This window comes from Mugil cephalus, chromosome 10 (genome assembly GCF_022458985.1).
Source record: "Mugil cephalus isolate CIBA_MC_2020 chromosome 10, CIBA_Mcephalus_1.1, whole genome shotgun sequence".
Classification (NCBI taxonomy): Eukaryota; Metazoa; Chordata; class Actinopteri; order Mugiliformes; family Mugilidae; genus Mugil; species Mugil cephalus.
In genome coordinates this window covers 5,703,654-5,718,536 of record NC_061779.1, presented here as the reverse complement: position 1 = coordinate 5,718,536, position 14,883 = coordinate 5,703,654, and the positions used below count along the sequence as shown (strand labels likewise).

The 14,883-nt window shown below is 41.8% G+C and overlaps 1 protein-coding gene across 1 annotated transcript in view; it reads right to left on the bottom strand.

The window, feature by feature from the left end:
• The window catches only part of cdh13 (cadherin 13, H-cadherin (heart)), a 340,354-nt gene that overhangs the window by 12,544 nt on the left and 312,927 nt on the right, over positions 1-14,883 (bottom strand). Inside the window, exons 13-14 of the mRNA XM_047596634.1 lie at positions 3,755-3,988; positions 930-1,148 (exon numbers count right to left, since the gene is read on the bottom strand). Of these exons, the coding sequence (XP_047452590.1) occupies positions 930-1,148; positions 3,755-3,988 (453 nt within the window). The remainder of the gene's footprint in view (positions 1-929; positions 1,149-3,754; positions 3,989-14,883) is intronic.

Genomic DNA, 14,883 nt, shown 5'->3' with positions numbered 1-14,883 from the left:
GTCAAAGATACAGAGAGAAAAGGAGAAAATGAGAAGCAGAGATACTGCCTGTAAGCAAAGGATTACAATGGAAGCGTGTCTGATTGCTAAATAAAAGAGAAAGCGACAGTGGTACAGTGGAGGAAAAATAATGGTGGAGTGGGCCGCAGGATGAGAGTCATAAAGTGTGTGTGTGTGTGTGTGTGTGTGTGTTTGGGGGGGGGGGTTAGGATCAATGGAATGAGGCAACAAAAAGGGGGAAGAGAACTGAAAAAAAAGAGGGAGACACATGTGGGTGGTGTTTTGTCCGATGATCTTCAAAGAAAACACTTCACAGTCAAAGACAAATTAGCAGAACAAAGATGGAATAATTATGCCATTTTGTTAGGCTGGGAATGACTTTGTTTATTTGCGCTTTTCATCCATCACATCTTCTTTTTCCTTTCCCCTCTCATTATTTTATTTATTTATTTTTTTTTTTTATGTTGTTTTTTCTGCCACCGAACAGAGAGCTGGACTATAAACTACGGAGGACGGGCCCAGGTGGGACAACCCAAGGGCGCTTAAGTTGCAAACAGTTTATTTTGTTGGACGTCCTCAATATGGCACGTAGTGTATGTGAACGGACGACGCTGAATTATTCATGTTGTTGCTAATGGCTTAAATGAGATATTCAGAGTGAATTTAAGTTTGACCTCCTGGGGAGGGCCCAAGGCGTGGTTGGCGAAATATGTAAAACACTCAGTTTTGCATTAGGTGAATGAAATCGCGCCTTGCAGTATACACTAGTCAAAACAGTAGTATATACAGAAAGGCACGACTACAGTGAGCCAAATACAAAGAATTGCTTTGCATCTAAACAAAATTATCCCAAAAGTGTACATTTGCATAAAGATACCCCAAAACATATGATAGCATTAAGCTCTTTGCTGTTGTGTGATGGTACTTACAAAGTAGGGTGAGCAGAAGTGTTGCGAGCAGAACGACAGCGCTGGCAGAGTGGGAGTGGGCGGAGCTGCAGTGCATCTTGTTCTTCTTGCAGATGCACACCTGAACTTTGACCTCCGTGCTGTTGGACAAAGGGGGCACCCCCGAGTCGGTGATGAGCAACGGAAGCTGGTAGTTGGCTTTCTTCAGACTGTGCAGGAGCATGATTTGGGAGTGCGTGGCTGCAGGAGGCACACGGAGGAAAGAAAAAGAAACGTCAGGTTCAGTGGTCTGAATGGACGGCGGCGGCCTGTCCATCTAGTTTACATTGAAAGCTTCCCATTTTGCAGAGCAGAACTAAAAGCGTGTGTTATAACTTAAAACCTGTGGGCCTCAAGTTACTGGCTGCAAAGCCGTTTCTGACAACTGAGGTGACAAAATTGGCACCACTTAAAGTTGCATAAGATTCTTACATTATGTTGCATCACACTTTAAAATTTTCTTAAGAAACACATGATAAAATGCTGGAGCCACCACTTCACTCGAGGCTGCAGTGTGTCAGGATATGCAAAGCTGCACATTTCACCTGTCTGCCAGAGCTGTTACCTCCGGGGTGGGAAACTTTAAGCTTTGCATTTACTTAGAAAAGAAACTACATCGTCCAAGCTCGTGCTCACAACAAAACACAATTAAACCTAAATATTGAGACCATTTGTGCAGTTCACAATCAATTATAGGCAGAGGTGCGTGGTAACGAATTACTTTAACTCTCTCACATTTACTTGAGAGTAGTTTTACTGGAGCGTGCTTTTTAATCGTACTTAAGTAGAAACGCTTCTTTCCTTCCGCTACATTCTGTTACACTCAATTTGTTGTTTATTTGTTTCTCTGGAGCCACCAGTGGATCTACCACTTGGCTCCTTTTAACCTTTTAACATGACCACATGCAGCCTGTTGGCATAGCAACCAAAAGTGAGACCTGGAAATTTGTGCCGTAACTTGTTATTTTGTGTAGATATTATTTTGTTTTTATTTTTGTGAAGATATATATATTTTTTTGATTTGACCATTTGTTTGTTTGGCCTTGTTCATTGTATGTTTTTCATATTTTTTATATTCTCATATATATTCTTTAGTCCACCCATATGTGCACTGCGTGCACTGTCTGCGATTGCTGAATGTCTCTGCTTCTGTTAACAATGACAATGTCTCCATTGTGGGATGAATAAAGTCTTATCTTATTTTTATTTTATGTTACATTTCTCATTTCTCATATCATTCTCCCCAAAAAACAACAAAAACATGCAAAATAGTTACTCAGTACTGTTTCAAACAGTTTTTGGAAAACTACTTTTTACTTCTACTTGAGTAATGTTATTTTGAAGTAACACTACTCTTACTTGAGTACAGTTTTAGGATAGTTTACCCATCTCTGCTTGTAGGGATTAATATAATTTGGTCACTGATTTGATGGAGGTCTTATTTTATTGAGGGTTCAGAGTTCAGAAGACCTGGAAATAAATACTAAGAGCTAAAACATCCGGTGAGCATGACCTTGGAACATCTATAATGCAATTGCTACTCCTTTAGCCTAATAGCATAATTGGCTGAGTCCTTTTTTGACTTACTGTTACAGTATCACTAAAAATACCAATGTGCTTGCTAAAAATTGTGGTTGTTTCCTGTGTTCTTTCTTGATTCATGACTCCGACTGAATCGGTTTTATTGCTACATTTGACGTTATTTTTGAGTTAACACGAACGTCTCTCCTTTCTTTTCCCCTGACATCCTCAGAACTGCGAACTATAAAACTGTGATCCAGTGCAACCTCTCATTTGAGTACAGAACGGAAAAGTGTAGCTCCGAGCAGCGCAGGTGCTGACGGACGTACTGATGTATGTTTTATCCTGTGGGTGCTGAGACGGTTCAAAACTAAAAGCTGACTCAAATGCACCGTACTTGTTGCTCCTCTACACCTTCTGTCCTCTGGAACTTTTTAAGTTTTTTTTTTTTTTTTTATAGAAATATACCATACTGCCAAGGCATAAGCACCAGCTCTCCTGCCTCCACAGACGTCCACAGACACAGACAGCTAAGACGTTCACAGTGCCAGTCCATTTCGCTAGCACTGGGCTCTCTATTCGCTGGCCCTATCTGTCTCTTCCAGTGGTGGTGATTGAGGAGTGTCTCTACCTCCCTCTCCCCCTGTCAGTCACACCTAATACCTCTGGGCAGGTTTTAGCTCTGGTCTGTCACTCAGACACACACAGACAGCGCTGTCGGTCATGCAACCCCGATTCAACGTCTTGGTTGACGATCCTTCTCCTTCCCAACTCCTGCGTTGTATCATTTTATTCCCCCCCTCTTCATCTTCATCACGCCATCTGTATGAACATGGGCAGTTAAGGCTGCTCCATCTGTATTCTGGAGACACTCATGTCAACACTGTGTGACAGGATATAAAATTGTACCCAGATGAAATGACCCTTGAATTTTCTTGGAGTGGAATTGACTTAAGTGCTCTGGCAGTTCTTTGTCTCCCTTCTTTTTTTTTTTTTTTTTGCTGGTTTATTTTATTCTGAAGGTCCCCGGGTGCTTTCTAGAAACTCTTAGAGAACAGGCTAAAAGCACTTGCCGGAAAGGATAGGGAAAAAGTGAGTCATACACAGTGCCATGGTTTGCGGTCTATTAAGGTTATTGTTGGTCCGCCTCTTGAATGAAACGTGTACTGATTGCTGGAAGTCCTGATGTCTTTCAATTGGCGAAACATTTCCCGTTACTAATCCCGAATAGTGCCTGTATATCAGTTCAAGAGCACACACATCTCATTTTTGGATAAAATACTCACAGTTAACCCTCGCGACCTTCCATGTTTTGTCGAGCCCAGGCTGTTTTCCCAGTTCAATCTTAAATGGCGCGGCATTAGGCGGCAGGTCCTTGTCCCAGCCCCCAACTATGGCCACGTTCATGTCGTGGGCATCCTCACAAACTCGTGCTACCGACGGCACCACATAGGGGGCATTGTCATTATAGTCTTCCAGGTGAATGATCAGCGTGCCGGTACCTGTGGCTGGAGGAGTCCCTGGAAACACACAAAGAAAATATTCATATTAATTCGGGGGAAGGCGACTTGTGATGCTCTCCTGATGGAATAAATGCTAACAAACATGCGCCCGCAGTGAGACACTGTGTACCCACTCGAAACGCTGCTTTAAATGTTCCTCATTCTGCCAAGTTAAAATGCTTTCAGCTGGATTCCAAGAGCAAATCACCACGCTGTGCTTTAAAAAAAAAAAAAATAAATGTCACGAAACTTAATTAGATCCATGTTGCTCAGCTGACCTAATTTAACCCAAACAATACAAAACCATGTGTCATTTTGATGCCGGAAGTGCATGAATCACAGCGGCTGGTGTTTCGCAAAAGAGCATTTTGACTTGGCATTCGGCCGACTTCTGTGTTTGGATGAGATTACACCTTATTGAAGGAAGCTGGGTTAAAAAGCGGCTTGGCTCTTCTCTATTATGGCTCTCTGTTTCACTGCGATTAGAGGTTATTAAAAAACCCACATGGCATCCAATAACAGCTCCAGAGGTCAGTCAGCAATTAACACCCAAAGACAAGATCTGTAATTGAAAAATAGGTCTCCTCAACCTCTTCTAGGTGAAAAAAAAAAAAAATAATACTAATATTCGCAGACAATTTAGGGCAGAGTGGGGGAAAAAAAACAAGTCCTGATATATGTGCAATAAATGTCAAGGGATGCCGGGTTGAAATCCAGTCTGGGTTTTTACGGTGCTGTTAAAGAAAGCTCTGCAGGCTGAGGAGGAAATGTTCCCGCGGAGAAATGCTGATTTAGTGAAAGTTAACTTTTTAAGGCACCTTAATCAAACATGATTGAGAAAGTATGAAACTGGTGAGGCCATTCTGTTGCAGTTGCATTGCAGACAGATTAGGTCAGACCTACACAATATTAAACACGTGGTCATAATGTTATGCCTGATTGGCGTATGTTTGGCTGCATTACACCTGTGGGACGCTGAGCTTTTGTGCATATTTATTTTTACCAGCTTGCAGTTAACTAACCAGTCCGAAAAAAATCATATCCTAATGGTATTTCAAGGTGTGTTGCACACAGTGTTTTGCATCCAGTCAAAAGCTTTCCTGCACTCTTGGCAGTGAATTTATTAATTCTGCATCCCTCTAGTAGCAGCAGCACTGCCAGCCAGAGCTGATCATCTGGAGCAGAGCAATCAGAGCAGACTGGGCCAGCCTTTTTGCAGCCCTCTTTTTTTGCAGTCATTTATTGGGAGCTTTAAACTGATGTTAGAGGCACAAGTTTTTGGAAAGCACTGCTTTTGGGCAACATGGGACCAGAATCTTGCAAAATATGCCGGATGGATTTCTGTAAAGAATGGCCCCAGTGGAACAGTGGAACATCGAACTGACAGGTATTTTTATTTTTGAATAAACCTGCATGGCTGCTTAGTTTAAATACTTTCAAAGGACCAATGGCTGGACTTTCTGCCGTGTAATCGTTCCTATTCAATAATCAGCAGCAAGAGCTAAAACTGCTGTCCAGGATTAGCTTCTATGGGTGGTTACAGTAGGTACAAACATACGTGCTTACTGTCAACCAGGATATATGTATTTTTTTCAATCCCACGTTTGGCCTTGGTACTGACAACTGGTTACCTTTATAGTGAGCAACCTGGACATTGGATTGCAGCGTATGTTATAGCATATAAACACACGGCTTAATCCATTCGTCACATTCTCCTCTTGTGTCTTTGGTTTTGGAATGGCTAAATAAAAGAAATACACAACCTTCTCGAACATCCTTCTTACAGCGGCTCCGTGCGCGGCATTGCAACTTGCAAGGATTGAAAGCTCGACCGCTATGTTAGCTCCTCTATGGTTGGACAAAGGCTTATTTATGTGTGTGCTTTGGGGGATAGATTTGGCAAAATCTTGGGCGCAATAACGACCACTCCATTCAAAATGCAAATCTTTGGAGAGTTTTTTGCAGTTTCAACGACGAGCCAAGTTTCAGGTGTAAGCTTAGTATTACAGTATACGTTTTCTTCGGCATAAACATGCACTGTGTTAGACTCATCCCACATACCGCAAGTGTTTTTTTTTTTTTGGAACTGCTTGCCTTGAAAAGTTTCCTATGCTAAATATTATCATTTGAAAATATATCAAGTGAAAATATTTCCTTCTTCGTGCTTAGGCTTTTTACTGAAACACAACCTTCTTAAAACGTGAATTGTTGCCCAGGCTGCTAAATCCTTCTGGCACGGCGTCGGAGGCAAGTATCCAAAGGCGAAATTTGTGAAAATGTGTGACTGTACTGTATGTCAAGTAGTTAAACCTTGAAGGCATGCGTCGATGCTAATACTCTGGGATAATGGCCGTAATCCAGCTTTGTATACGCCCATAAAGACACCTACCTACCCTCCCACACAGACACAAGAGGCTACTCTCGCTCCCTTCGTTCCCGTCATCCCACCTGAACTGGGTCAGTTACAAAGCTAAGATGCTCTCACTGTACCAGCACAAAAGTAGCCTCTATAACAGTGAGTAAATAAACTTTAACTCCTATAAAAATACTGGCTGGGTGCTAGAGACACAAGAGAAACGAATGATGGATGACAGGCTGCCTTATATTCACCTGAACGAAAACATTTTCCGCCAAAGATTCCTTTATGAGAAATAATATCTACAGCTTCTGTGAGTGCTTAGCTGATAATCATCACGATCTGCTTGCTAAGCTCCAAACTTTAATTTCATTCCCCGCTGTAAAACCACCAGGGGATTGTGAGAGATAGGGAGGAATCAAATGTAATGGCAGCGAGTTTGGAATTTTCTACTGTTTAATAATCGTGAAATTCCCATATTATCTGCTGCGCCGTTTCTTTTTCTTTTCTCTTTCTTATTCTTTTTTTTTTGTTGCTGTTTGCTGTCAAGGGTGTCCAAGGAACAAAACAGTAAACAGGCCTTCTATAGCGAAAGATAAGTACTGCTGTGAAAGTATCAGCAGCAGATCAAGAGGAATTACTTCAGCAAAAGTAGGCAGAAAAAAAGTGTTCAAAAGCATATCAAAGGCCGCGGCTCATCAGGCGAGACCCCAGATAATCTATTATCACTCAACACATGAGATCAAGAGAGTGAAAATAGGGCTCGGCTTCTCTGTCAGTGAAAAGATGCAAATTTCCACCCATTTGTAGTGGGAGAGGGCCTCTCTGTGCTTGGCTAACCTTAAATGAAGCTGTTTGTCTTCCTAAATGAATGCTCCCCACACCTAATCACTCTATTTCTCTGCCCCTTTCTTCTCCCACTCCTCCTTATCTCCATTGCATCGCGCCATCATCTGCCTCGCCTCGGCATCAATGGAGCTTGACTGCTGGCCTCTACTTCACACCACTCTGTCACAAAAGTTCTGATTAAACATAGCACAAGTTTCCAAGGGAGACAGGCAATTATCAATCATTGCTTCTATTGTGTGTACATCCACCTCTGAATGTTAGGCGCTACACAACAGGAAGAAAAAGTAAAGGTTGTGATATTAAAGAAGAAATGAAAATGAGCTTTTTTTCAGGATAAGCGCCCATTTAAAGTACTGCTAGATGTAGATGGCGTAGCCTATGCACGTAGACATTTATATTTGTGGCTACTATTAAGCGCACCGATCACAGCTCTTGTGGTCTGCGAGAGTTATGTGCCTAGGTTATGGCGTCTACCATAGATTGTATAGACCCCTTCACAGTTCATAAACAATGTGATGTTTTTTGGGGGGGCGGGGCTTAACTGGAGGCAAAACATCTCAAACTGCATATTTTAGAGAATATACTAATACACTCATTCCCCAAGACCGTGATTTTAAAAAGTTGACTCTGTCTAATCAGACGACATTCAACAAACCCTACACTCTCACTAACTAGGTGGACAATTTGACCAAAGGAGGACACAGAGGGGACGAAGTCTGGTCTGTCTTTATCAATTGATACCTCTCCAGCAAAGATATTACAAGAAGTAAGTGGAACCACTGCGGATGGTAACGTCTGTTTAGGCACCCCTGAAACACTCAACTTTGCGTTAGCTAGTGGTTAGTATTAGCATTAACCTGTACCAAGAACCCCCCAAATAGTACTTAACTTAACGTGATTTCAGTCACAATTTAGTCCAACCCATAACATTTTCCTGGACGAAACTGATGATACATTTATATATTCATTTTTATTTGATATGAAGTGTGCGCGTTGTTGATTGTCTCACTCCAGTCCTTTCTTTTGATCGCCATAGCCAAACCAAAGTTGTCTACTACTGGTATGTGATAAAACTTCAAATTAGTTTTTTTGCTTTTTCAATTTTGATGGCCAAAAATACAGCAAGACGACATTTTCACCTTTAACAGTGACAGTGTTCGCCTCAAGCTTCCCTCCGTTTTGCCTCCAGCGGACATCGTGACCTCCCACACTTCCGCAGGACTCACTTGCATTTTTGTTCAATTAATACTACGCTCTGCTCTATCTCCACTAGTTACAAAAAAATGTTGGTTTATGCCTTGTACTATTTTTTTAAATTGTTTTTTAAATTTTTCTTTACAACTCTCACAGCCCCATGGGGATGCTTTACAGAGCAGTTGTCATGGTAGTTGCCATTATGTCACATCCTGTTTCTATAGCACCAAAAAACTAAAACGAAACTTATAACGAAACTCCAACTTATACTGCAGCCAGTCACCAGGGGTAGCTCTACTTGCTATTACTTGACTTTTGAGGAATAGTTTGACTGTCCATCTTTATACTGCCTAAGCAGTCTACTTTAAATGAGCCTTTAAGTTTCTGGGGAGATGCACGTCGGGCTATGGTGTTTAGGGTTTGCATAGGGTCTGGATGTATTAGCCGCACATTAAGGAAATTAGTTTTTTTAGGCTAATGGAGATTGTCTTCCCATTTTCTCTTTAGAGTTGTACAGAGAGAGTTCCTGCGTTATTAACAGTGCAAGAGGAGCACAGGGCACAGACTGGCCACAACAATGTAAAACACGATTAAAATGAGGTACTGTGTGTACAGAATTATTTTGTTTTTCCTGCATTCCTAAAGCACATTTTCTGTCTTAAAAGCCATCTTGGCGTGTGATGAAATAACAGCCACAGCAAATAACATGGCAGCTTAGTAGCATGCCGTTTAAGGTCTGTGTCCATATTTCACCCATTTTTCGGGTTGTATGTCTGTATGTGTATGTTATTATTCATCCCCCAAGTGGGTCTGTCTTGATTGAAGATTTGTTTATCTCCGCACAGTCTTTTCAGCTATCAGAGACTTGAAGGAATTATTTACCAGCCAGAAGATCTAAGTGTAATTATCAAGACTAAGTGATGTTAGTGGCTCTGTGGGACTTGGGAAAGTATAAAATTTAGAATATACGTAACATTTGTTATATACAGACTTTTATGTTGGAATTTTGACTTACTTGCACACTTAATGGGTCACCAAACTTAGACTTATGCTCAGAGTTCTCCACAAGGCATAAGGGATATTCCTCACAGTAGCTCGTGGCACTTAAAAAACACTCGTAAAATAAAGAAATATGTGTAAAATAATTAATATGCATATGCCATAAATGGAACCCTGAAAAGCAATGATTTTAAACTCATGGAAGTGTGAAATTTCAGAGCAAAACCAAAGTCAGCAAGATTCAAGTTCTGTAGACCATGAATGTCAAACTTTATGGTTAATGCAATTTCACATCAGTTGTGGTCAACGCAGAACCTTGTGTTATATAACGTAATCCCTGCAAATAAAGTTTAAGTACTGTCAAATCTAATCTAGTTCTTTCAGCATACTGGTAAAAGGACAAAATGTCACGAATCTAAATGCAAATCTCTTTATTTATTTTTCCCCCCTACCCTCCTTTGTTAAAGGTTTAATCAGGCTGCAGGGACAAATCCCCTAGAAACTTCTTTATTCAAATGGTGAATGTTTTTTGTACAAATGAGACAAGCCTAATTAACGATGTATTAGTTTCACTGCAGAATTTAGCAGTGCAAAGCTAAAATTAACTCTACACAAGTGGGGATCGATCGTAATAAATTGGTTTCGGAGCAGGATTTACACTAATTAGCGAATGAGATTGGGCTTAATTGTCCCCATCAAAGTGGCTCTTCAGTATTAAAAAGAGCAATGCCTGGGAGCCAGTTCAGGCACACACCTTGTGCAGCAGTGCATGTGAAAAACTCTAATCAGTGGATCACATTCAATGGACAGACACTTTTCAATACGCCCAGTTTAATATGATGTCTGTCTTGGTAATGCTCATCAATTGTGAAAAAGAAAAAGAAAAAAAAAGTTCCGTTAAAGTTTGCAATTTTTCTGCTACATTACTTACAAATTTTGACACAGACACCCTGACAAATATTGTCATATAATGCTGTAATCAAACCTTGACTATATGTCAATTTATCATTATAAACAATATTTGAATATTTAAGGGGTATGAGAAATCTTTGTAGATTTCTAGAAACTATTGACTCAGTTGCAAACTATACAAAAATGTCTGCTTTGCTCCCAGGCATCAAATACTGCTGTGTTGTCAAAACCACAGGTGTCAGAGAGATATGCACAATACGCCCTTCGGTGCACAAGGTTTGAAATTGACTCCAACAGTAACCCACCTGCAGCAATATTAGACAGTGTAGCCAAATATCCTGTGCTGCTCTTATCGCTGCAGTTTATTTCCAGGTCTATTCTGTGGTCTATTTTGATCCAAAATCCCAATCTTTTCCAAAAACCAAGCACTTTTGGTGCCTAAACCGAATAGTGAGCGAGAACGCGTACAAAAGCAAAACAGAAGTCAATGGTCAAAGTAATGTTTCGACTCAGCCGTTCCTCCACCAACCCTCCAGACTTTTCTGGATATTATTTCAAAGAGGAAACTCTCACCAGAGTATTTGCTCAAGACATCTAACAATACCGCACATGGCTTAAAATGAGAGACGTTAGCAAACCCTGCATGTCGCAGGTCATGCATAACATTATGACCACCTGCCTAATCTCGTGTAGGTCCCGTTTGTGCCTCAGAAACAGTTGTGACTCAGCAGAGAATGGACGTGGGCCTTCTGAGGGTGTCCTGTAGTGTCTGACAATAGGACATTGTTAGTGGGGGACCTTTGAGCTCTATGGGTTAAGAGGAGAGGCCTCTGTGGATCAGCTCACAGACACTTGGTGTTTTGTGTGTGTCAGGCTGCATCCTGCTGGGGTTGACTGCTGCTATCGAGCAGTGAATGCCAGGTCTAAAGGTTTCCCAGGAGAACACTGTGTCGTCACAAGTTATCTCCTGTCAGTGGTTTTAATGTTGTGGGTGATTGGTATGTTATTCCAATGATTTTTTGTGTGTGCCTGTGCCAGGCTGCATCCTGCTGGCTGCTGCCATCAATGAGTGTCATTGTGATGGGGTGGGGGTGCCTGGTCTGGTCTAGGTGGGTGGTTCATTGTTAAGTAACATGCACACGAATGCCAGGTCCAAAGGTTTCCCAGCAGAACATTGAGTTGTCACGAGATGATCAATGTTATTCACTTCTCCCAGCTGGTTTTAATGTTGTGGCTGATCGGCGTATATCTGAAACGCCAGTGACCGTTTTTAACTTCTGCAGACTGCAAACCTGCTGCCCAATTTGAAATTTAGCAATGCATCAAGCACACAATGCCACGCATCAGCTGAAATGAATTATTTAATTTGAGTATTTATTGCATTTGTGTTGCATAATATTCCAGTCTGTGTTACTATTGGGTAAGAGCAGCTCTATCTTTTGCAGAACAGCAGTCCGTTTGTAGAACGGCTGCAGGAACGACGCGAGAAACTCTGAACTGAAACCCTTCCTCCAGGCCGTGCTCTTTTGCTCCGTCTCCACCGTCCACCACCGCTCTCGACACCTCCACCTGCCCCCGGCTGGCAGTTAGACAGGCGGGTTATTCTCCGCCTGCCCAGAGATGAGAGGAGCGAGCAGACTGATTGACTCCTGGGGCACTCGAGGCTAATCCACCGCTACAGGCAACGAACTGAGCCTTCTTTCTCTCCCTTTCGCTTTATCTCTTCATATCTCTCCATCCACCCGCCCCAAACTCTCCTTCGCTTCCAACACTTTCGCTTCTGGCTAATGCTCTCTTTGTGTCTGACTGTCACTTATTGTTGTTATCGCTTTTTTTTTTTGCTATTGTCTGACTCTTTCACCCTCCCAATGCAGACGAGGAATGAGAGACGGGGTTGTGACCGGCAGCAGTTTGAAATGTACCAATTTCTGCCCCTGCATGGTATGTTGAGTATAAAATCCATGATCTGTTTGGGCTCGGCCTGACCTCTTGGGGAGGAAATGTGCTGGAGCTGTAGTGTGCTGTTAGGAGGTGAGGGCGGGAGCGCAACAAATCGGAAAGGGGAGAAAAAAGTACAGCCAGTTCCATTTTCTTTTTTTTTTTCCTGGCAAAGTCGCCCAGTTGATCAGTTCGTCTTACTGTGAAACAAGCCTGGCGAGTAAACCGGCCACCAGTGGGTTCAGGGGATGAAAATGTTTCCACTTGTTTGTCAAGGACAGAGCTGAAACAAGAGTATTCCTATCTGGCTGAGTTTCTTTTTTTCTCATTAGAATAACCATTACATGCCAGGGTGGCTTAGGTACAAACAAGCAGCGGATGGTGCCCTCGGCTAAAAATATTCAGCATTGTTATTACGATTATTATTTTCCTCAGCCACGTAAAAGCAGATGATGAAGGAAATGAAATAACAACAAACGGGGGACCGGAGGAAGCCGCGAGCGGGGCTGCCGCATGAGGAATGACTCGTAGGAAAATGTCACAATACATCACGCCGGAGCTAAACAGTCAGGAGGACTAATTCACAGGTGGACTACAGCAAGGTAATAGAGGGGAATGAGAAAAGATAAATGATGGTAAAATCTGAAATGAGAAAGGGAGGCGATGAGGAGCGGGGCTAGGCAGATATTGAAAATTATGATTATATGAAGTGTCTACTGTGCCGAGAAATTCCACCTAAATCTAGTTAAATCTTTTCCCCATCACTTTACCGTGTCTTCCAGCAAAATAGGGGGAAAAAAAACCTAACTCTTTATTACCACCTGAGCTGAGCTATAATTCACACACTGCGCTGCTGAATTCTCCTGTTTTTTTTTTTTTCTTCTTCATCGAATGAGACTGGTTACGAGCCATGTTCAAGATAGAACAGGAATCCATTTCAGATACATCCAGCCGCACCACGGCAGCATTATGTTGATGGCTGTATGCTATGAGGTAGAAAATGTACTTACAAGGTTCCACACCCATGTAGATTGGTTCGGTTCGGCTTATGTAGAGCTGGTTGTCCTCGAACAGGAGGGTGAGCGGTTCAATCCCAACGAAACATGCTTAAAGTCATGGAGCAAGACACTGAACTTTGTTCACTCAGCTGTTATTACACCAATGGCTTACTTCCTGCGCCGACCAGCCACAACATTAAAACCACTGACAGGAGAAGTGAATGACAATGACCATCTCGCCACAATCCAATGTTCTGCTGGGAAACCTAGACCAGACCAAGTAGCTGCAAACCCCATAGCAATGACACCCCTTGATGCCAGCAGCCACCCTCAGCAGGATGCAGCCTGACACACACAAAAATAAGATTTAGCAACAACTAAAAACAAACAAACAAACAAACAAACAAAAAAAAAAAACATGAAACACAGCACAAGGTGTTGACCTGGCCTCCAAAGTCACTAGTTCCCAAACTGTTTTCCAGAAACCACTGGACACCCTCAGAAGGCCCATGTCCATTCTCTGATGAGTCACTACTGTTTTATAGGCACAAGGGAGACACACAAAACATTAAGAAAGTGGTCATAATGTTATGCTTGATCAGTGCGTTTTCCTTTTCTCTTCCAGTTGGCGGAGTAAGTCATATAGTCCAACATAAGTTACTCTTCCACGTTATAAAAGTAATATGTACTACGTACTTTGGACTGCATTTAAATGTTTGAGTCAGTGTACTGCATTCTCACTGAGAAGGTGAAGAGTATTCACATCTGTTGTATCTTTTCCAGGTCTATCTCTCTCTCTCTCCGACTTGCCACCGTTCAAGTCCCAGACCTTGTTAAAACTCCCTTCAGATAACCCACTTCATTCTGTCCCATCACTCATCAGGCTCCTCAGGGCTTCGGCAAACACTATCACATCATACCCTGCTAATCTGATTGGCTGATCAAAACTGTAAATGAAACCAGCCAGAACCAATTACAATAGGCACAAGTCATTAAGAGAGATGACTTCAGGGAGGGAAGCGGTGCTGGGGACAGGTGCATCACTGCTAGTCTGGCAAATTACTTTCAGAATAGAGTTTGGGTTATCAGTTGCTGGCTATTATACCGAGTGATTGGAGAAGGAGGGTATTGATACAGCTTAGAGTGGGCTTACACTGAAAGCTCTTTTTGTGCTAATTAAACACCAAAATTGCCCTCTTTGGGAGGTTCCTTGTTTTGATCAGCACCCACAAAAAAAGACAAGACAAGCCCAAAATGACACCTCTAAGTGAAAAATAAAAAATAAAAAAAATAATTAACTAATCAGGTTGTTAAACTCATGAAATTCTCAGCATCTTCCTGAAATTATAAAACCGACTTCTCTGATTTATATAGTTTTCTTCATACCTAGCATCAATAGTATGTCATTGTCTTGTATTGCCTTAGTATTGGTAACGCTAAATGATGATAACCATTTGCAAAAACCTCCAAAACATTCTTTTACCTGCCTATTTGTTGTCACATCATCAACTCACCTCATTTATACTTGGACTCATAACCAGATTCTTGATTTCCAGCATGTAAATGGTGTTGTGCACAATAAAACTCTGACCTTTCCAGCTAATATAGAGAGTAAAGTAAATCCTGCAATACAAACTACAACTAGCAGCAGTTACTAGTAAACTTTC